Here is a 22649-nt window from a genome sequence, read left to right on the forward strand (position 1 = left end):
GTTGCAGGGTCCCTCTCCAGCTTCCCTGGATCACTTCAGACCCTGGCTGGGACTGTGAGGTCTCCCCACAACTTTCTCTTCTCCAGGCTGAACAGTCCCAGCTTAAAAAATTTAGAACTGTTTTGAATTAAATTGGCTGATGTGCCTTGAAGCAAAACTCAAGGTGCTTTCATATTGCTTTCATAATCCACACACAATGCAGCATCTTTTTCATCCAAATTTAGAAATTAGAGCTACAAAAACAGAAAAACAATAAAGCAGGCATTACATTAAAAAATGGGTAATAGCACATTAAGAAATTAATGAAAGCACACATAGGAAGCTTAAGAAAGTGTGTATATGCTTTTAATAAGAAATAATTGTTTTAAAAATGAGAAGTCAAAGTAGGAATCTTCCATAGGCATCCAACATCCCTGAAAGAGGCCAAAAAATCCCCTACCGGGTTCCTGCTTAGGAGCTTCATGAGGAGATGGGAGCTCATTAAAAGGAAGAGAAAACAGATTAATGAAGGAGTGAAGTGCCTGAGGTGCCCATGGGTGCCAACTGGAGGCAAAGCAAGAGCACCAGGGGGTTTGGCAGGGAAAGGCTGGAAAAAGTGCCAGGAGAGTCAGCACGGAGCCACAGCAGGGCAGGGAGATCACTCAGAATAAACAGCTGCCCTTCAAATCCCAATCTCTGCCATGGGGAACATGAAAGGCTGCCCAAGCTCTGGCAGGTGATTAAAAAACCAACAAGCTCTTGCCCATCTGAGGGTGGAATACGCAGTCATTTATTCTCCTCGTTAGGGAAAAGCTCCCTCAGTTATTGGTGTGGTGATTAATTGACCTCCAGGTAGTCAGTATAGCAGAGCTGGGCAGGCCAAAAAGCAGAATCCAAACTCCACCTTGCAACTCTTAGCACAAATATTAATAAATTTTAAAAAATCTTCCTTCAAACAGAGTCGTGATGGGGAGCCTGCCAGGGAGTCTGCAGGGCCACAAGATGATCAAGGCAGAAAAATACTTTAAAAAAGCTCAGAGAGAATAAGGTAGCAGCAAAAACCTCATTTTCCTCTCCCCGATTTTTTTTGTTCACCACGGGAGCACAGCAGCACCTTCTCCATGTGGGATGTCCAGCAGGTCCTGCAAAAATCCATGGCCTTCAGAGATGTTATGGATGGAACAAGGCAAATTTAAGAGTCCCATTTGTGCCAGGGGGTTTTAGGCTCCTACTGAGGATAGTGAATAAAGAAACAGCTGATATTTTTAATTAATGTATTTAAGTGGGGCTTAGTAATTCAGGAGTGCAGTTGCATTCAAAAATCCAAAGAGGATTTTTGGGCACCCGCCTATGTATTGATTTCACCACCCCATGATCCCATGCAATAATTATGAGGGAATTTACAACTGAGATGCAGAATATGCATTTGGAGCTTTCAAGAACAACAAAATAAAACAAAAAAAAACACTCCAAAATAAACATGACTTTAAAAAGAAAAGTAATCTATTTTTCAATATTTTTTTTCATTTTTTAAAAATTATTTTAATATGTCCAGGAATGCAAGGCTTCCAATAAAAGGATGTGGACAGTGTGGAATACTTTTTAAAGTCAGGGTACAACAATAGTTGTTGCACAGCTGGTAACAAGGATTTTAAAAATCAGATTTTCTCTCTTTTCCATCTACCTGAGATGCAAAGCTGAACTTGCCAACCGTAGCTACTTAGGCAAAACTTCCTTTGGGGATGACGAGAAGGAAGAGAAAGGAAATGGCACATTTTGGGAGCTGGAATAACACAATTTTCTGCTCAGAGCTGCCTTTTCCACTTATGGGGAGGTTTATGGTGTATTTTGGGGGTTTTTGTGGTGTATTTGGGGTTTGTTTTTTGCTTGTTACCATGAAGATCATTGCGTTCTAGGAAACTGAAAGTCAACTGAAGCCAACATTCCTCAACTAGGAAGGTTCTTTTCTGAGCAGGTAATACATTCCTGAGAGGTGCTTTCTGTACAATTGAAGACGCCAGACCATGAACCAGCTCCAGGTTTCACTCTGGTGATGCTGCTGTGATGATTCACAACCACTTGAGCTCCCAGCAGAGACATCCCTGGGGCTCAGGGGCCAGGGCCACCACACAGGTGGAAAATACTGCAAAGGATAAAACTGCATGGAAAGCAGGAGTCCCCGAAGCTTTGTCTGGATTCACTGTGGTGAGCTCAAGAAATGGACTGAGAGAAGGGACAAAAACCTACACTGTCAACTTATTATGGAGTCAAACAAAGCAAGACAATTTCTACCCATGAGTCCCACTGGAGACTGAGTTGTTAAGGCACTAAGGTGGCCAGAAACCTAAACCAGAGGGTCCTGGAGCATGGCCACTGGGGATTCAGCCTGAACCACCCTGGGATTCTGTATTAGCACAATCAGTTCCCATTGGACATCTCACACCAGTATTTGATACCCTGAAAATTATTATTTTTGCAGGCAGCTCTAACTGTGACCAGTGCACTTCAGATAAAGTCTCAGGACCTTCCACCTGCATCATTCTCACAGCTCAGCTGAGGAATTTGCTGCTGAACTCTCATCCCTCTGGAAAACAAGGCTGAGGAGCTTTTCTCCAGATGGAAAATATCACTACAACAATATACATTGCCCCTGGTGCCATCCAGAACCCCTTCCCAGGGAGCCCTGCACTATTAAACCAACAAAGTTCTTGATGAATTGATGAATCATTATGGTCACACTGGTTCTCCTTGTGCTTTCCTGAGTTTGGAATACGAGCTGTAAGTGGGAAATGAGCTGAGTTCTCTCCACGCTGTGCAGAACTGCCTGTGACTTTGCCAACACTCGGCACTAAAACAGCAGGGAGAGCTGCAGAACCATTTCAGCATCATTCCTTGCTGCTGCCTCAGCTGCTCTGCCAGCACAACAAGGGCTGTGACAAAACACTAATGAGCAGAAATCCATCACAGAGCACTTGCATGTCAGCAAAACGTGGGGAACGTTTCAGTGGAGTTATCCAACCACAAAAGAAGTCAATCCAAAAAGCAGGAATGACACTACAAATGTAGGAGGTACCACCAAAATCTCATTGTTAGTCAAACCATGGTGTCATATCAAATCTCCCATTTGTAGGGTCGCACCGTTCTCCCTCTTTTCTTGCCTTCCCACTGGCAGCTACACATTCCTGCCTTTGATCAGAGCCTGGGGAGGCAGAGCCTCACATCAGGATCCTGCAGGAATTCCTGTGCTGCTCTCTGAAGGCTGATGTGACACGGAGATGTACAGGAATCCAGGGGGAATGGGATCTTCTCACCCTTCATATTGCTGCAACACAGGACCCAAACTGTGGGACAAGACCTCAGCTGAATGCTTTGGAGACTTTGGAAGCAAACCCCAAGCACGGACTTAAAACACGCTCTGAAAAATAATCCACTCTCTGCAAAAAATTGTTAGATCAAGATGTCACAGGAGCTAAAAAGAGGTTTACTTTGCAAAAATTCTGGGCCTGGAAACACTTCCCAAAAAAGGGCACAACAACATGAGGAAACCAAATCTACACTGCTAAAACCCAGAGACTGAGAGCTAATTCACCTCATTTATACTTAAAATTACAGAATCAGTAAGGTTGAAAAACAGCTTTAGATCATCCAGTCCAACCGTCAATCCATCACCACTAATCCACATCCTCAAGTGCCACATCCACAACTTTTATTTCACTCCTGATGAGGAAAATGATGGGGCAGCCACAGCTTCTCTGGGCAAAGCTGAGCCAGGGCCTGCCCACCCTCACAGGTAGGAGTGTTCTCCTGATATCCAATCTAAACCTGCTCTCTGGCAGTTTGAAGCCATTCCCCTTTGTCCTGGCACTCCATTCCGGTCAAAATTCTCTCTCCATCTCTGTTGTAGCTCCTTCAGGCGCTGCAAGGCCACAATTTGGTCACCCCAGAGCTTCTCCTCTCCAGGCTGAACAATCCCAGCTGTACCAGCCTTTCCTCCCAGCAGAGCTCATCCTGGTGCCTCCCCTGGGCTCTCTCCAGCAGCTCCAGGTCCCTCCTGTGCTGGGCCCCAGAACTGATCTGCAAATTTAAAACAAAACTAACTTTTTTCTTTATTTGTTTTTCCAACAAATAATAGAAGTTCCCCTTCATTTCCAGAGCCACAGCTAAAAAGCCACAGTGGGTAATTTATGCTGTCGGTGACCTGGCCTCTCCTGTCTTCTGTGGGGGTAAAAAAGTGTTTTAGTGACCAATGGGAAAAATTAAGACACAGGATTAATTACTCAATTCACCTTCTTTCTAAACTCAGCACTAAATTATCAAACGGCTTTTAGCACCTGATTTAGCTGTTCAATACAAGCCCTGGCTGCTGTGTCCCTGGGTTTCTGTCATTCCCCATGTTTATGCAATTTCTTGAAATGAAAACTGTAAAATTCAAATATCCTGGCAGCTCGGGTTGTTAACAGAGTAAGCTGTCAGAGAACACAATTCCTTCCATTCATTTGTAAAAAAAAGCAACCTTTGAGGGGAAAAAAACACCCAGCATTTTGAAAGAGCAGCAAGAGAGCATAATGAACCCAAGCACGAAGGAAAAACAGAGACTATTTTTATCAATGATGTCTCCCAGGAACAGCAGGGCCAAGAAAGAATTGAATTTCATCAGGATCTGATCACAATGCTTACTAAATTGCTTTTTCTGTATCTGACATGCTTGATAAGAAGTGTCCCCAGCAGTGTCTGTGCAGGGGACTAAATGAAATGCATTATGCAATGGGTTTCCTGCCTCAGCACAACCAGAATTCAGGCCAGAGCTTCTCCTCCTTCCAAGGTGATGACTGGCATTAAAGAACAAGAAATATTTCTTTTTTGACATTTGGCTTTTTTCCCCATACAACTAGGAAGTCTATTTCCTTGATTATCCCTCAAATTCTTGATGTGGGTTTCTTATTATCCTGATTTCTGTGCAGAGGAGCAAACTGTGAAACCTAAGACAGGCACCTACATCTCCCCAAAAATAAGAAAACATTCAACAAACACGTAGCACCACCACAACGACTTCCAGATTATTTTTATTTTAATTTCTAAGAGCAATTTCTTTGCAATCAAAAAAATTATATTAACCCAATTTTCTTTCCTTATAAATGCTATTTCTCACAGAGGGATAATTCTATCATATATCTACATCTATCTATAAATAAATATATATATGTATATATATTTAAGTTTATACTTCTAAAGACAACAGCCTAATAGCTTCTCTACCCCTTTAGAAAAATCAGCCACACAATAATACACCACAAAAGGCACAAGAATTTACAAGCAAATGATAAAAGAGGAGAAAGATTCAGTGGGAAAATATAACCAGTACCAGTGGTGGTGGAATCTTTCTTAACTTCAGCTGTATGGAACTAGACAAAAACCCAAAAACCCAGAGAGTAATTAATTTGAAATCCCAAAAAAGAAAGAGAAATATCAAGATGAACAGGTCAGTATTTCACCCAGGCCCTTTGTCTCATGGCTGACTCTCTTTACACAGAGATTTTATTACAATGATGTTGGTGGTTCTTTCTCTTATGGCCATATTTCATATTTCCTGCACAGAATTTGGCATTTCCTCAGCTGCAGGAACCAGCCAGGTGCAGAGTCTCACAGCAGTGGGGATTTCAGAAGGCTCAGATACGAGGGGGACGTTTGGGGTCAGCAAAACTCCACTGCAGTTCCCACTCTCAGCTTGAAGAACATTTTCATTTTGTGTACTAATTTTCCTTCATTTTGGGTACTCAATGAGCACTTTTCCAGTCCAGGAGTGGAAATGTCACCTGGAACTACCTCGCTACTTAATTCCAGCTGTATCCACCACTGTCCTCTCCTCGTTAAAGTTTGCCATGCTATCAGAAAAAATACTTCTAGGGAGAGATTTTGTGGCCAGAGCCAGTTACAAATTCTGCCTCACCATTATTAAATCCATTTTATTACACTAATTTAATAGTAATGTTAAAGGTGGTACTTTTTGATTGAAGGTTATAGAAAAAAATGGGTTTTGCCAGCTAAATTTTGGATGTTTTTTCAATAAATTTGTGCAGGTTTAACATGTGTGTGTGTACACACCTCACCTGCAGCACTCACATCCTTCAGCCTTAAGCTCATCCTCATATCTTTTGAGGGTGAAACAGGGAAATTTTGTCTTTTATTAAATGCTTTTCTTTTCCAATCCCAGGACAAAAAGCAGGAATTATTCGCCAAGAACACCCCTCCTCCCCAGCACTGCTGTGCTGTCCCGGGTATGGATCCAGAGCCAAATGGAGATTAATCCCATTTTCTCCTTTCAAGAGAGGAAGTTCCACTCACCAAGAATGTCCCTGTTCTCCACAGAAAAGACCTTCAGGATTCAAGGAATGTTTTCCACAAAACAATTATCAATAGCATGGAGCAGAGCAAACATGACTGTCCTGGGAAGGGGAATTTTCCTCTCATTTCATTTCCAAGGGTGATTTCATTTTAATGTTTACTCACAAATATTCAACAATTAAGGTTTTGCAGCCCATGTTTGATTAATTGAGGAATTAATCTGCACCCCCTGAATTGTAACAACAAGCTGAAAAGAGAAATAATTCCTCCTGATCCCTAATGATCAGATACATTTTAATGGGACAACCCAGGCACTGAAATAATTCTCTCTGCAAGGCCCAGGGATGTGACAGAGATGAGAATTTTTCTGGAGTGAAGCTGGCTAATAAAGCATCACTGCAAGAATATTTTGTTTAAATGTCAACATTTAAAGCCTTCAAATGCTTCCAAGTGACATTTAAGGATCAAATAAATTGCTACATGTGTTTCCCTTGTGACAACAGCTCCTCTTGGTGCTGTAACAGACACAGATCTATGGAACAGAAAAAGAATTGAATCTTACAGGAGCTCCTCAATCAGCACTTGGGTGTTGATTAATTCATTAATTGGATTTTTAGTCTCAGTTTTGCTGCACTAAAAGGTGGTCTATGCTCCTGAACCTGCCCTGCTGCCCGCACCAAACCCCTGGAGCTCCCTTCTAGCCTTAGATGGATTGGATTGCTGTGTCTGTGACCAAAGCTGGAATCAAAACAGCTCCTCTTCCTTCCTGAAAGGAAATTCCTTCACATTTCAGAACCACTGTTACTCCTTCCAAGCAAACTCAGGACCCTTTTCCTTCCCAGCTCCTGGCAAAGCCAGAAGAACTGAACATTTTCTCACCTCTAAGTCCCTAGAGAAATGACAGGCAATTGATGAAACATTCCCAGATTTGAAAAAAAAAAAAAAACCAAATTATAAAATCAGTCATTTTTACCAGTTCATTCCTGCATTGATAACCAATCAGATTTGAGATTTAACTTTACAGCTTGGTAAATAGCTAGAAAATGCCCCTGTTTTCAGAAGCAGCCAAATTTCCAGCCCAGCCTGAGTCTCTGCAGGGCTCCCAGAGCTGCTCCTGCGCCACCCAGGGAGCCCGAGGGCCTCTGTGTCCCACAGCCCACGCCAGCAATACCCAAAATATGCTTCTCTCAACCCAAAAACAACTTCCAAGATGATCTGCAGGGACATTTTTCTTTCCCTGTTTCATTTTTTTTGACTAAAATCTTCTCACTTTTCAGGCAAGCTTGATACTTTTCCCCTCAAAACCTCCACTTTTAAGGATTAGAACTACTATATATATAAATATATATTTAATTTTTTTTACCCACAGACAGCAACTCAACTTCTGAACCACAAGTGGGTTAAAATCCCCTGAAGTAAAGTGCCTTTCAGACTTCATTCTCTTATTCTGCAGCCTTGCTATAATTTTCTCAACCACAGTGTTGTTTGAAACACCTGGTTCTTTAGACAATCATTACATTTTGGAAGTTAAAAATCATGGTTTTGTTTGATTTTGGTAGATCGGGCAAGTGAGCCTCTCCTCTACCTGAAAACCATCTATATTTAAAGATACAGGTTAATCTCAGATTAACAGGGACATTCCTGCCTGATCAATACATCAAGCAAGGAAGAGCTTGCCTGGCTGCTATGGGAGATTATTCTCAGGTTTATGCATTCACATATTAAAGTTCCTGACAATTTTACTGACAATTCTTTTTAATTAGCCATCCTGGTATCCTCCCAAATACATAAAATTTAATTATCTGTAACATCACATCTTTGTGATTTTAACCTTTTCATGCTTCACTACTTTTCAGTGACATTTTCCTTAAAAAGACCCTACCTATCAAGGGATGGCATGTGGAGACAGACAATCAATCCTAAAAAGGGGAAGGATAGGGAAAATCACATCAGCAGACTTCAAACACCTTTTATAGCTCCCTGTCAGGTACTAGCGGATAATCAATAGCTTATCAAAGATGTCCATTTCAACTTTGCTGAGTTATTCATTCAAAATCAGCAAACCAGGTTAAAAACCAGCCCAATATTGTGAATTTGATCCATTACCTTGGAGTTCACATCAATCTGGTGCCCTCTGTAGGGCTGCAATTGGAGTGAAAAGAGGGGGGAAATGCAAAATGAAAGGTTTGCCTGGAATAAGCAGGGTAGCTACAGCCACGAGAGGATTTTATCATTGTTTTTGCCTTGCTTTCCCACTTCCAAAGCACTTCATGATCACCTATCTGTTAATCTTGCATCCTCTGATGAAATTTAATTAGAAAAATTGCTATCTGCCTCCCATGGCAAGTAGCTTGGCCACAACTCTGCCTTCTTCCACAAAAAGCACCCTGGCAGCTGCAGAGGTGTCAGGGAAGTCAATCTGTATTTCCCTTCCACTCCTCTGAGTCGCAGCATTTACCTAAATTGCTACTGAAAAATTAATCCCTGCAAAAATGGGACAATTTGCTCATCTTTCAGTGGTAGAGGGACTGTTCAGAGCCTCAGTCATGAAGTTCTTGTCCAATTTACTTAAGAACAAGATTGTAGAGACACAGCAGTTTTTAAAATATTTCTCTGGTTATTTCCTGAAGTGACACCAATGCCCTGTCCACCAAATAATTTTTGGAATTAAAGTACCTAGGAACTCCCATTCATCTCAGCCCAGCACTAATTATCTTGCACCAAAGATTTTAGTCTAATTAAGAGCAGGGCTGGATGCTGCCTATTCAAAACACAAAATCGTTTTTTCCTTGCCCAAAATCATTTGTATAAAGAGAAACAATTCCCCTAATGATGAAAACTCTGTTTTCTCTGGAAGGCAGACTTTGAACACTTCGTTTTGCCAGCAGACACAACTGTAGTCAATGATGGGCTAATTCCAGCAGGAAGTGTAAATTCCACCCCCTACAAAGCATTAGCAGCACTCCCAAAAACTGGACAGAGCCTGTTCAGCTGGGAAAGGAATAATTAGAAACAAATCAAATCCCAAATAATTTCCTGAGGCTTGATGCCACTGAATCACAAATGCAGCTCATAAGTCTCAACAGGCCAATGGCTGGCAAAGCTCTTTTATCATGTTTGAATTAAAAAAGCCAAACCATAGTACAAATAAGGCAAAGAAAATAAAGGCAGATTGAGATTGAACTGCTCCAGAAACCAACAACTCCCTACATTAACTGTGACCATTTGCAGTTTGAAATGTCCCACATCTGACAAACAAACACACACACACACACACACACACAAAAAAAAAAAAAAAAAAAAAAAAAAAAAAAAAAAAAAAAAAAAAAAAAAAAACCACCAAAAAACCAAAGTGGACAAAGTGGCAACTGAAGACGATTTTTTAGTTTTAGGCAGTTTGATTGTTATTAGGGGTGATTTCCTTCCTGTGAATTGTCTTTAAGCAATCGAGTTTAGAAGTCATCAAGAAAAAACCCCAATTATTCTGTGGGATTTCACCACTCACATAGGTAAGAGAGGCACTCCTCATCTGCTGAAAGCCTCTATTAAAGTGGATTTAACCACACATAGCCACTTCAACTCATCCTAACAGGCCAAAATCTGAGGGCTGTGTCTTTCAGTGTCCTAAAAATCTTCCTTGGCAGCTGCGTGGAAGTTCCAGGTGAACGAGCAAATCTCTCCCACTTCAGGGGTGGTTACTTGGTGTTCATTCCATGGCAGATCCCTGGATCTTTTGTACCAGTACTTCCCACAGCAAAATAAGGTAATAATTAATTAAGTAATTTAATGACCACTGGAGGCAATCCAGAACATTCTGCTGAACTTTTCTTTTTGATTACTATAACCAAGATGGGGAAATGCTGTTTCCAGAATTTTCACTTGTGCTGCTGCTGCCGTAGGTTTTATATTAATGTATATCTGGGAGAAAATTCCAGGAGGTTTTGTGTTTGGGAGGAATTGGGATTTGCAGGGCCAAAGGAAGTAATTGCAAGGGAATTCAGTTGGAAGGAATTGTTAAGGGTTTATCATCCTCAAGCCCAGAGGTGCCCAAAACCAGAATTAATCACAGAATTAACTAGGTTGGAGAAGACCTATGAGGTCGTCAAGTCCAAAACCAATTCTTGTCCAATTTTATGCTGATTATTGGTAATTAATTAGCACATCCTGTACAGTGCTAATTAATTACCAATAATCAGCATAAGATTGATTTGTCCAGAGCTGATTAACACCCTCTGGAAGTGTCCTTTGCTCCCAATCCCACTTCATTCAGCAGGATTACAACACCTCCTCAGAAAAATGCAGGTTTCTCCCCCTGAATCCAAACTGATGGAACTGAAGAGGTTCTTCTCACTAATAAAGACTTCCAGGGGCACCTCCTGCTCTCCAGTGTATGTTTTCAACCCTCTCCACTTCACTTCTTTTTGAGAAGGTTTTATTTATTATTTTTTAGCCTTTCATCTCTCCATGCTCTGCTCAGGCCCAGCTCCATGAGGGCACCTGAGCCCACAGACTCTGCGAGGTCCCTGCTGACACAATTCCTCAGGATTCTGAGCATAACCAGTACAAACCTAAACCCTTCCCATGCAGAAGGACCCATCAGAGGTGCTAGAACAGGGAACTTGTAGAAGAGTGAGGTCCAATCTGGATTGAGTACAAAATCTTTGGTGTCATGAAGTACCTTAGTGACCATGGGGGCTCATAACTGCCCCATGAAACCCCAAAATAACCCCATGGAACTCCATAATTACCCTATGGAACCCCATATTAACCCCATAGAACCCCAAAATAAATCCCATGGTTGCAAATCTAGCCCAGCAATTAATTAAATAAATCAAATCTACATTTTGCTGCTTAACAGGCTTTTCTTCTTTGCTTGGTGATGGAAAACACTGAGTACAGAAGTGGAGGAAACCTTTACATTGTGAGTGTGACAGGAATGGACTGAAGGGGGAAAAAGGAGGAGAAATTATCTTGCCTGTGCTATGAGATATTCATGAGGTTGTACTTTTTAACTCCACGTGATGACTCACACATCCTGATAACATATGCTAACTTATTCAAGTCTTCCTGATATAAGAGGGGGAAAAAATTAATCACCAGAGCTGATCAGACACAGAAACACTAAAATATAATATAAATATAAAGCAATGTAACAACAACGACAAAAATCCCCAAACCTAATCAACAACCAACACAGGTTTTCTTGGAAATTGAAATTCAGCTAATAGCAAGTAATTAATTCCCAACTTTTCACCTCAGTAAATTCATGCATAGATTCCAACTAGACTGGACCAAAATATTACTCTTACCAGTGACATTAAATGCTTTATTTTAGGGGTCAGCAGAGTGGACATCTTGCCCAGCAAAGCAGGACTTCTCTTTCCACTAAAGCCTCTGAATAATTCATACTTTAGCTTTGTTCCTCATTCATTAATATTCCTTCTCATCTTCATTGAAAAATTAAAAAGCAAATTAAAAATAATTTTAATAAAGGTGATGTAAAACTAAAAATAATCCTTTAGCCTCGGGAGTAGGGTAATGGTAGCTATGGAGTAGCTTAGTAAAGAATAAATATAACACATAAAAATGTAAAGGATAAATGTAATATAAATCTTTCCTAGCTGAATCCAGGTATCATCCATATCTTCCAAAGGAATTATCTCTTAAAAGCCTAGTAAATATTTGAGGTTCAAAGTATAACTTCTTGCACTCAGGTTTATCAAAAGTGCTGCAAAGAGATAAACAGCCAAGAGTCCGTGGATCATCAACAGAACCCAGGGCTCATTTCATAGATCAGGGCCAGTGTGACACAAGAAAAGCTAAAAACCAAACAAAAGCAGCTGCCCCTGAGAATGCTGCAGCTTAGGAAGTTTAAATAAATGAGTTTTCAGCTCAGTACCTAAATCCCAGGTCAGATTGACCCAGCCTCTCTCCCTGGCAGACACTGCTTCGCCTTCCAATGGGGAACATGCCTGGCCAAGGGCAGGATAAGAGCTGGAGCTGGAATCCTCTGACTGAGAGGCAGCACCACAAAAACTGTTTGGTGTGTGTTATACCTTCAGATAAGCAGATAAAAACCCATAAAAACACCAGTTATTTATAATTCCTGCCTCATCTGCTCCCACACTGAGAATTATAACAGATCTGTGCAGGTGAAATGGGGTCACAGTCCCTCATCCTGCAGAGTCAGGGTGCCCACCCTGAGGAGGTCCCACACTCAGCTGGACAGGGAGCTGCCCCTTTCCTCAAAATGCCACCAAGCCCAAAGCAAATTAAAGCAGAATTTTAAGTCAAGGCAGTTCTTCTCCAAATCCCAAGCCCAACACAGCTACAAAGGCTCTTTAAATACACCAAGGTGGAGAAGTGTGTGTGGGGAAGATGTGGAAATCAATACTCCAAGGTTAAATAGGGATCATCTCTCCCTTGCCTTGACCCATCCCAAAGAACTGCAGCAGGAGTCCTGAGGCCACATTAAGCATGACACCAAAATCTGTGGGATGGGAAAAGAGTGTGAGGCACAGGATAGGAAGGGAGATAAGGCAGGGAAGAGCAGGAATCTGCTGCTGTCTTAGATTGGAAATGGGGGTGTGTATTCTATTGCCATCTGTCAGGGCTGGGGCAGTTCTCTTCTCCTTCCTTGATAAAGAACTGTTATTCCTATTCCCATATCTTTGCCTGAGAGCCCCTTAATTTCAAAATTATAATAATTTGGAGGGAGGGGTATACATTTTCCATTTCAGGGGAGGCTTCTGCCTTCCTAAGCACACACCTGTCTTTTCAAACCAAGACAACTTCCAACCTCAACCTGGCCTTGGCTGGAGGCAGCAGGACACAGAGTGTGTGCTGTGACAAGAAACCAAAGTTAGAAAACTTAATGCCAAAGCTTAACATTATTGTAATGTCATCTTAATGTCAGAATTAATCAGGTGGGGCAATACCTGGTGATTTGACTGGTTCTGCCTTTTATTTTTTCTTAATTATATGAGTCCAAGGTCACATATCAATATTAATTCAGCAATCCCTGTTTCTGTTCCTCCCAGCAGAGGTGCAGATCTCCAAGCAGCAGCTCTGCTGTAAGGAATGGCAGTTGGCACCAAGTTGCAAGAAGAAATGTAAAAGTTATCACCTCGTTTTGGGATTCATGTGTGCATGGAGTGTGAAATGAGCCTTAAACTCACCTTTACCTGACCCCATGGATGGATTAACTGACAGACTTAGTACAAGGACCTGCATGGGATAAACCCCCATTGCTCTTCACTGCCTCTTGATCAAAACCTGATAATTACAACAAAAATCCTTTCAGGGGTCAGTGACTCATGCTTCCTCTTCCCAAAAATCTTTCTCCTATGGTTTATATCAACCCTTAATGGAATAACATGAAGTCCCCTCCCAAAAGTGCTTCTTGGGGCTATTTTGAGAGCAAAGCACGGACAGATCAGGAAAAACAATGCCAAAATGTACCAAATTTCTGCAAGACTCAGCCCTTGCAGCCAACAGGCAGTTTGGCACTGGATCCAAGCTGGAATTTCACCATCATCCCCACATGCATCTTACCTTGGCTTCCACTTGCTTAGCACACAAAACACGGCATCAAGAACAGGTGACCTTCCAGCTCACAGGAGACGATGACAGGCAAACAAATAAAACCTGGAAAAATCCCAGAGGACTTACAGGGTCTGTCAGCTCTGGCAGGCTGGCTTGGTAGGTGAGGGGTCTGCAGTCCCGGGTGTTGTTCACCAGCACACAGGGAAGGAACATTGGTCCCAAATCGTCGCCATCGAGCACGTCCACGGTCAGGGTGGTCGTGCTCGTCCTCCGCTCGTTCAGGTTTTGGGCACGGTCCTGTGGAGCAAACCAAATCCATCTGGTGAGACTTCCTGAACTCAGAATCTCCTGGAAAAAAAATCTCCTAAAAATCTCCTAAAAAAGAACCACCCCAAAGGTTTTAAGCAAGGCTGAGGATAAAACATATAAGCATCAGAATTATCCACGTTCTAGGAGTAATTACAGGAACTTCAGCCTCAGAGCTGCAGCCTGAAAGGCTCACAAGTAGAATTATGGGAAAAATTGAAGCAATACTGCAAGACATCTAGAGCTCAGAAATAATACAGCTTGGGAAAACTACAGGACTAAAACTACAATAATGCAGTGTGTTTGTAGACCATAAAAAGGCCCTGTGCCTTCTTTATAATCAGAAATTGTTGTGGTTATACCCAAAGTACACATTAACACATTAGCAACAGTTCAAGTCTTCTTTCTTTCTTTAATGAAGAAACATCGTGACTAGCTAATATTTTGTTTAAAATGCTCAAAAATATTCCCATTTTCACAGAGGAACTGCTGCATGAGCTTTCCTTTGCAGAGCTAAAATCTTGGGGGGTGGGGAATATGTGCCATGAATTACATCTATCCTAATGTAACACTGAAAGAAAAAAAGCAATTTTTAATTTGTTTTTTTTTTTAATTTATGCTGTTGAATAACATCATCTATAAAAAGATGAAGAGACCATTGCTCTAAATTGGTTTGAATATGGAAATACATATTTTTTTCCTATTTTGCAGTCCACTCAGTTCTTGCAGCAGCTTCACATTTAGAGTTAATATGGGAATTTCTGCATTCAGCTTTCTTCACGGTCAGTGACAACAAACAATCCCAGCTACAAGGAGCAGCTTTGATCATCAACTAAACCATTTCTCCATTCCTCCAGTAAGTGCCTCTGAGTAATTTTGGATCAAAGCAGATAGAGAGTAATTAATTTCCAGCAGTATCTTCAGGATGCAAGGACAACAAAGCACTGACAGTGTAATCAGAGGAATGCGATTGCACAGTACACACCAGAGACAATTCACTGCAGCCTGGGGGTTATAGAATTCCAGACTGGTTTGGGTTGGGAGGGACTTAAAGCCCATCCAGTGCCACCCCCTGCCATGGACAGGGACACCTTCCACTATCCTAGGCTGCTCCAAGCCCTGTCCAACCTGGCCTTGGGCACTGCCAGGGATGGGCTGTACTTTATGACTTTTCCCAGCACTAGGAGAAGAATGGGCAGCAGCAGAGCATTGGCAGCAGGTCAGGGAGGGATGGTGGCCCTGTGGGCAGCCCTGGAGGCACCTCTGCAGTGCTGTGTCCAGCTCTGGGTGCTGAGCACAGCAGGGCCAGGAGCTGCTGGAGCTGAGCAAGGGCCTGGAGCCTCTGGGTGCCCAGGAAAGGCTGAGGGAGCTGGGGCTGCTCAGGCTGGAGAGGAGCCCCAGCTGAGAGGGGCCCTCATCCCTATCCCTTGGACTTCAAGGGGTCCAGGCACAGCCACAGCTTCTTTGGGTATCCTGTAGCAGGGCCTCCATGGTCACAGGAAGCAATTCCTTCCCAGTATCCCATCTGTCCCTGCTTTCTGCCAGTTTGAAGCCACTCCCCTGGTACTCCATCCCTTGGAAAAGTCCCTCTCCATCCTTCTTTCCAGCTCCTTCAGGTCCTGGAAGGCCACAGTGAGGTCACCCCAAAGCTGAATACCCCCAGCTGTCCCAGCCTTCCCTCCCAGCAGAGCTGCTCCATGCCTCTGCCCATCCTGGGGCCTCCCCTGGGCTCCCTCCCGCAGCTCCAGGTCCCTCCTGTGCTGGCCCCAGGGCTGGGGCAGCTCTGCAGGTGGGGTCTCAGCTGAGCCCAGGGGCAGAGGGGCAAACAGCATTGAGCCACCCTTGGGGCCTGACTTCTGCTGGCAGAATGCTGAACATGCCAGAAAATAGGTAAGAAAAGAGATTTCAAAATGTATCTACACTTCTGTGTTAGAGAAATGACAGGAATGTGGAGGTGTGGATTCAGGATCTCCTGTTGCTTCAGAGCAAATATCATTTCCCATGAACAAAGATGTATCACAACAGCCGTGAACCACAGAAAAGAAGTTTTCATTTCAGTTGTTATCAGAAGGACAAAAAGGAAAAAAACCTTTCACAGCCATCAAGGGCATCAAAAGCCCACTCTGATGACAGATGTCTGAGACAAGAGTTTATACATCACTTTTCTTCCCAGTTATCCACTGCCAGCCACTCTGGAAAAACCTCTCCATACACTTGCAGTATGACTGGAAGGAAAAATCACCTCTTTATAACAAAATGCATTTCCAGCCTGAAGAATGCAATGAAATTGTGCCCATTAAACTCATCTGAGTGAAAATTAGCCTTGCCAGATTTGTTGGAAAATGGGACATTTAGTGCCATGAGGCTGCACTTTTCCGCACGGGCTTCACTGCACATTTGCAAGTTGCTCCTTGTGCCAAAAAGGTTGGCTTGTCACACACTCAGCAAGCTTTTTTAAGCAGTAATAATATGCCTGAGCTTTCAACAGCCTGGATAAATCTTAAATGAGATCTTCAGCAGAAGAGGATTTATCAGAGCTGGTATTTCAGCAAGGCTCTGCCTTTCCTTGGGAAGGAAACTAAACTCGCACCTAAATCAGGGGCATAAATGGCCTTCAAGAGATTTATACTCACATTTGCTTGAACAATGACAAAATAACGAGTCTTTTCTTCATAGTTTAGTCTTTCCCTCAGAACTACTGCTCCGGACAAAGTGAGAGGAATATCAAAGGTCCTGTTGGAAGTCTGCAAACGAGAAAACAACACAATAACATTGAACATGCCTCAAAGTTAAGATGTGTTGTAGTTGGGCCACAACCAGATGATCCTTTGGCTGGTATTCCAAGGCTGCATCTGCTCTTCAGATCAGAGATTATAAAGCCTTCTATGTTTTCTCCCCACCCAATTCCGTCCTGAAGAACCCCTCAATAATGAAGCTGTACAGAACAGAATTCTCCTGGATTCTTTACCGATCTGTTACTACTTCCAACCACAAAAGTCTGACTGGTCTGCTTCTTTCCCCTTTGCCATCCTGAATTTGCAGTGGTGCATTCAAATCGAGTGCTCAAGCAGTAGAGATAAGAAATCAACATCATTGTACTTATCTGCTCTTTATTCTGCCTTTCATGAGGGCAATGAAGTGCTAAACAAGCAGAGAACATCAACATTTAGGTGCCAGTTCAAGCATACGTTCCTATCCGAGGAAATTCACATTTCAGGGTAAATGCAGATGTTAAATCGGGTGAAATATAATTTGTTCCATGTATTTGCTTCCACTAACTCAGGTGACAAAGCTGGGGCAACAACTGGCAGGAGAGCACAAATTTCTGACCTGAGATCCAATTGCAATTTCATTATCAAATTAATCTAATTTAAAAAAAACCCCATCTTTCCGTGCTTCAATCTCTTGATGTTGAAGATAGTTAATATTTAAGTGTTTTGAACAGGCAACAGCAATACAAGATTCCAAACACAGCAGAGGCACACAGGAATATAACACTTGACATCACATAGCAAGAGCCTTTAAGAGCCTAAATAACTGCTAAAATTGAAGGGTTTTTTTAGCAAATAAATGACAATGAGTGTTAAATTTCCCATGCAGCATGGGGAATCTGTGGTGAGCAGGAAAACAGGATTGGGAAGTGCATCCCAGACTGATAAATAACTTGAGACAGTCTGAGTTTGGCACTCATCTTTCAGGATAAAATATTCCTAGTTCCCACCAAGGGGGGAAAAAATCAATGAGAGGATTTGTATTGAGGCAAAACTGAATTCATGGAATCCCAGAATGATTTGGGTTGGAAGAGATCTTAAAGCACATCCAGTCACACCTGTCATGGGCAGGGACATCTTCCAGTATTCCAGGTTCCTCCAAGCCCCAGTGTCCAACCTGGCCCTGGACACTTCTAGGGATGGGATAGACACAACTTCTCTGGGCAATATTGAAAGTGAAATGATCCAGCTGCTGACAGCGAGGCAATGACAGGAAAGGTAAATTCATCTGTGGTTACAGAGTTCATGGGCAGAGAGGATACTTGATATAAAAGAAAACATTTCTTTATGCCCAACAGCAACCTCTTGCTCATTTACTACTTAATGTTATATAAATATAAATATAAATATAAATATAAATATAAATATAAATATAAATAAATATAGGAAAAAAGCCTGAATGGCTGTACCTTGTCATTAGGATTGTACTGGATGACATATTCTATCTGGCCATTGGGACCATCATCAATGTCAATAGCACCATTGTTTCCAGAAAATCCTGTGAAGATGGTTGTTCCAACTGGAGTTAACTGCAAAACCAGCAAGAGATCCCTATTAAAACCTTGGGGTTTTAAAGTTAATTTTAACCCTATTTTCCTCCCTAGCTCTGGTCTATAAAACATCAAGAGAGGTCTTTATCTTTTTTCAAAAAAAAAGAAGACAAAAATGAGAAAAACACTCTTTAAACCTGAAAGAACCCATGAAATAAATATAGATTAAGCCAAATAAAAGCTCCTTTTTCAGACTCAGGAAGGAAAATAAGGATGAGCTGCAAATGTAAACAGAGCTTATTTGACAGCATCTTCATAGCAATGTGAACAGAGCCAGATTAATATTGTTACATGCAAACACAAACACCCATAGAGCTCCATGGCTTTGAGCAAACACAGGAGTGATGCTGTTGCTCCAATATTGCGTTGGCAGCAATTGAATACCCATTAAATTATGTTTTGAAAATGAATCAATTTATAATTATCCTTGTGCAGATAAATAGTACGAAATCAAGGCCCATTGAGAGCAAAGAGAGATTTCTTGGGAGTCATCGTTTCTGAATTTAAATATTCAGGAAACTTTGCAAGTAATCAATCTGAAAGGGAGGAACAAATGAACAAGCACTTGTGGATTCAGCACAACCCTTGCTCCCTGGTGCTCTCATTGTCCCCAGATTTCAATTCCCAGAGCCCCACTGGCCCCTCTTCTTTCCTCCAGAACTTACACAAAGTTGCTGCACATATTTAAACCTAGAGGGCCTAAAAACGTTTGAAATGTTGGAAAAAGAGCAGGAGGCAAAGGATAGAGTCATTCCAGCATTTGGTGCAGATGTGGATGTTATTTCACGTTCCTGTTTTGTAGTGCTCACAGCAAAGCAAAGACTTAACTCCCCATTTCCTCCTGCACTCATAGTTCCTGATTTATTTATAAAGCTGCTAATTAAGGGTGTAATGGTTGGCAGAGTTCTCTGGGAAACATTTTCAGGGCTGACAATACTGAATCTTTGAAATAAAACCCAACAATCTGAAGCCTTTTTATGGTAAAACAAGTGGGGCTTAATTTATAATACCATCACTATACAGACTTACACCACAACTCTTTATGATCATGTTTTGCCACTAACTTGGCTTATTTACTCCTGGAACAGGCAGCAGGAGTGTCACACGTGGGTGTAGGAAGTTGACTGTGCTCTAATGGGTTGGGATGTGTGGGGGAGAAGGGGACAGAAGACCAAAGTAACCTGAAAACCTGCTGGGAAAAGTTCCAGGATGGTTTGCAGGGGGTTTTCCCAACACTGGGGATGGGCTGCTCCTTGACATCCACTCAGGCACCCCCGTGCTGCCATCTCAACAGCTCAGGAGAGGAAAATCCCATGTTCTTGAGGGAAAAGAGGGAAACCAGGCACCCATTGCCTGGGTGGCCTCTGTCCTGCACTACCAGGCAGGACAGAGGCTGTGGGGAACATTGATTTAACATCCTGCCAGCAAAAAATACCCTGAGATGGGGACAAAAACTAGCACTGTCCCCTATCCCTGCCCTCTAGCCCAGGCTCAACGTCACTCCTTAACTCCCAGCTCCTCCTCACCATTTTCTCCTCACTCCTCGCTGCCACATGGCATTTTCCCCTCTCTCAGCTCCTTTTCCCCTCTTCTAAACCCCTTTTCCCCTCTCTTAACCCAGTTTTCCTGAGGCCCTGTGGGGCTGGCTGAGGGCTGGGATGTGCCCAGTGCAGGAGCCTGTGGATGCCTCAGCCCAGGGCAGCTCCCACCTCTCCTCACAGAGACTCCTCAGGCCCTGCCTGGGCACTGACACCCTGTAACTCAAAATAAGAGAGTTTAACCAGTTAATCCCTGTTTAAACAATGGTCCCATTAGTGGGAAGAGTCAGGCACAGTGCTGGCTGGTCATGGGGTGACATGTGATGGAAATCTCCCAGGTTTCTGCTGGCCAAACAGGACAAAATCCTGGTGCTCCCAAATGGATCCGAGAGGAGCAGCTCTGGAGACATTAGAGATGTAGAATGCCAGATTGGTTTGGGCTGAAAAGACACTAATCATCACCTAATTTCAATCTCTTCCATGGGCAGAGACATCTTCCACTATCCCCGGTTGCTCCAAACCGCAATGTCCAGCCTGGCCTTGGGCACTGCCAGGGATCCAGGGGCAGCCACAGCTGCTCTGGACACCCTGTGCCAGGGCCTGCCCACCCTGCCAGGGAACAATTCCTTCCCAATATCCCATCCATCCCTGCCCTCTGTCACTCTGAAGCCATTCCCTGTGTCCTGTCCCTCCATCCCTTGTCCCCAGTCCCTCTCCAGCTCTCCTGGAGCCCCTTTAGGCCCTGGCAGGGGCTCTGAGCTCTCCCTGGAGCCTTCTCCTCTCCAGGTGAGCACCCCCAGCTCTCCCAGCCTGGCTCCAGAGGGGCTCCAGCCCCTCCATGGCCTCCTCTGGACTCATTCCAACAGATCCACATATTTCTTGTGCTGGGGATCCCAGCGCTGGACAGTGTACTGCAGATGGTGTCCCACATTAAAAAAACAAAACAAAACCAAACCATATATTTAACACTATCAAATATTATAAAAATGCTGCCACATCCAAGCAGCCCAGGAAATGACAGACACCCTGGAGCTGCTGGCACAGCTCCCACCAGCTCTTTCTGACAGTGTGGAGATAAATAGGGGCCAACATAAAAAGGCTCCAGCACCATAAAGCACATTAATAAGTGATAACAAAGGAGACAGTTGCAAAAATGACACATCAGTAAACACCAGAACTCCAATTCCACGCTCTAACAGTAAAAGTCAAAAGCTAAAGTCTTGCATTTGATGTATTACATACAGAATAACTGACTGCAGATGTGCAGACCTTCAGGACACACACATTTCCATTTTATCTAAGTTTTCTTTCATGCAACATAAATGATACTAGAAAAGAACACTGGAAAAAAAAATCCTCTCCAATCCTTCATGACAGAGCTCCTGCAGTGTTTGGACAATGCTCTCAGGGATGCACAGGGTGGGATTTCTGAGGTGTCTGTGCAGGGCCAGGGGTTGGAGTGGATGATCCTGGTGGGTCCCTCCCAGCTCAGGATATTCCATGATTCTGTTACTTCCAGCCTGCTCAAGATCTCACATTAGAGATTCCTGCAGCCTTTAGAAAAATTTAGATGCGCTCTTAACTCGATACTTCAAATCCACTTCCAGTCATGTGGGAGAGGCCCTCAGCACTCCAAGCCTCACAAATTTTTACATAGAGTTCTCAGCATTGTGCTGATTTTGCTATGATATTCACAATTCGCTGGCCATAATACATTTTCCCACAATTTGTGAGGGATTTCTGAGAGACTGCTGTCACTTCCTTGTTGGAACAACAAGGAGCAACTCAGATCCCCTAATAAAATACAACTTTAGCCTGGAGAAAAGGAGGCTCAGGGGGGTCGGGCTCTGCTGCCACGGAACAGGGACAGGACAAGGGGAAACGGCCTCAAGGTGTGCCAGGGGAGGCTCAGCTTGGATATTGGGAAAAATTCCTTCACTAAAGAGTGGAATTTTGTGTCTCTGTAGGAACCTTTGGTATGTCCAAGGGAAAGGCCCTGAAGTTGTACATCAAAGGGTTTAACCATCAAAGTGTTTTACCTTATGAAAACAAAACTTTAGGGATTGCAAAGAAACAATTCCAGGAGTATCAGTGACAGCCTGAGGATAATCATCTCTGTGGGAACTCAATGCAGTGGAAAAGAATCATGATGACACGAAACAAGGGAGATTCCAAAAAGAATGCATTTAAACAAATACAGAGGAGATGCACACAATAAATCTTCTTCTTGCACAGTCTACAGCTGTAACACTTAAAAACTTCCTTCAGCGTGATTAATGGCTATTAGAAGTCGAGATGCAGACAGAAGCATTCAGCTCTTCCATAAAACATTTGGAAAATGAATTTCCCTATTATTGCCTATTTACAAAGTTAAAAATGAATAATTTTTCAGAGTGGCCCCAAAGAGCAGAGCAAAGCCAGATTTACAGTTAATCATGCTGAGCTAACGCTCTTTTGATGATGTCTACCTGCAGAGATTAATTATTTCGATACCACAAGGAAAAAGACACGAATAATTACACCACAAGAAATGAAAATTCAGCACAAGTTCTAATTCTCAACAGCCCAAACCCAAAGTTTTGAGACTGAAGTTCAAGAAAGGTTCTTATTTTGCCAAG

At 42.8% G+C, this 22649-nt stretch overlaps 1 protein-coding gene across 1 annotated transcript in view; it reads right to left on the reverse strand.

Moving 5' to 3' along the window:
- The window catches only part of PCDH15 (protocadherin related 15), a 369222-nt gene that overhangs the window by 165403 nt on the left and 181170 nt on the right, over positions 1 to 22649 (reverse strand). Inside the window, exons 7-9 of the mRNA XM_041404901.1 lie at positions 18353 to 18472; positions 16806 to 16916; positions 13993 to 14163 (exon numbers count right to left, since the gene is read on the reverse strand). Of these exons, the coding sequence (XP_041260835.1) occupies positions 13993 to 14163; positions 16806 to 16916; positions 18353 to 18472 (402 nt within the window). The remainder of the gene's footprint in view (positions 1 to 13992; positions 14164 to 16805; positions 16917 to 18352; positions 18473 to 22649) is intronic.

The sequence above is a fragment of the Onychostruthus taczanowskii genome, unplaced genomic scaffold (genome assembly GCF_017590055.1).
Source record: "Onychostruthus taczanowskii isolate IOZ18803 unplaced genomic scaffold, ASM1759005v1 scaffold22, whole genome shotgun sequence".
NCBI lineage: Eukaryota > Metazoa > Chordata > Aves > Passeriformes > Passeridae > Onychostruthus > Onychostruthus taczanowskii.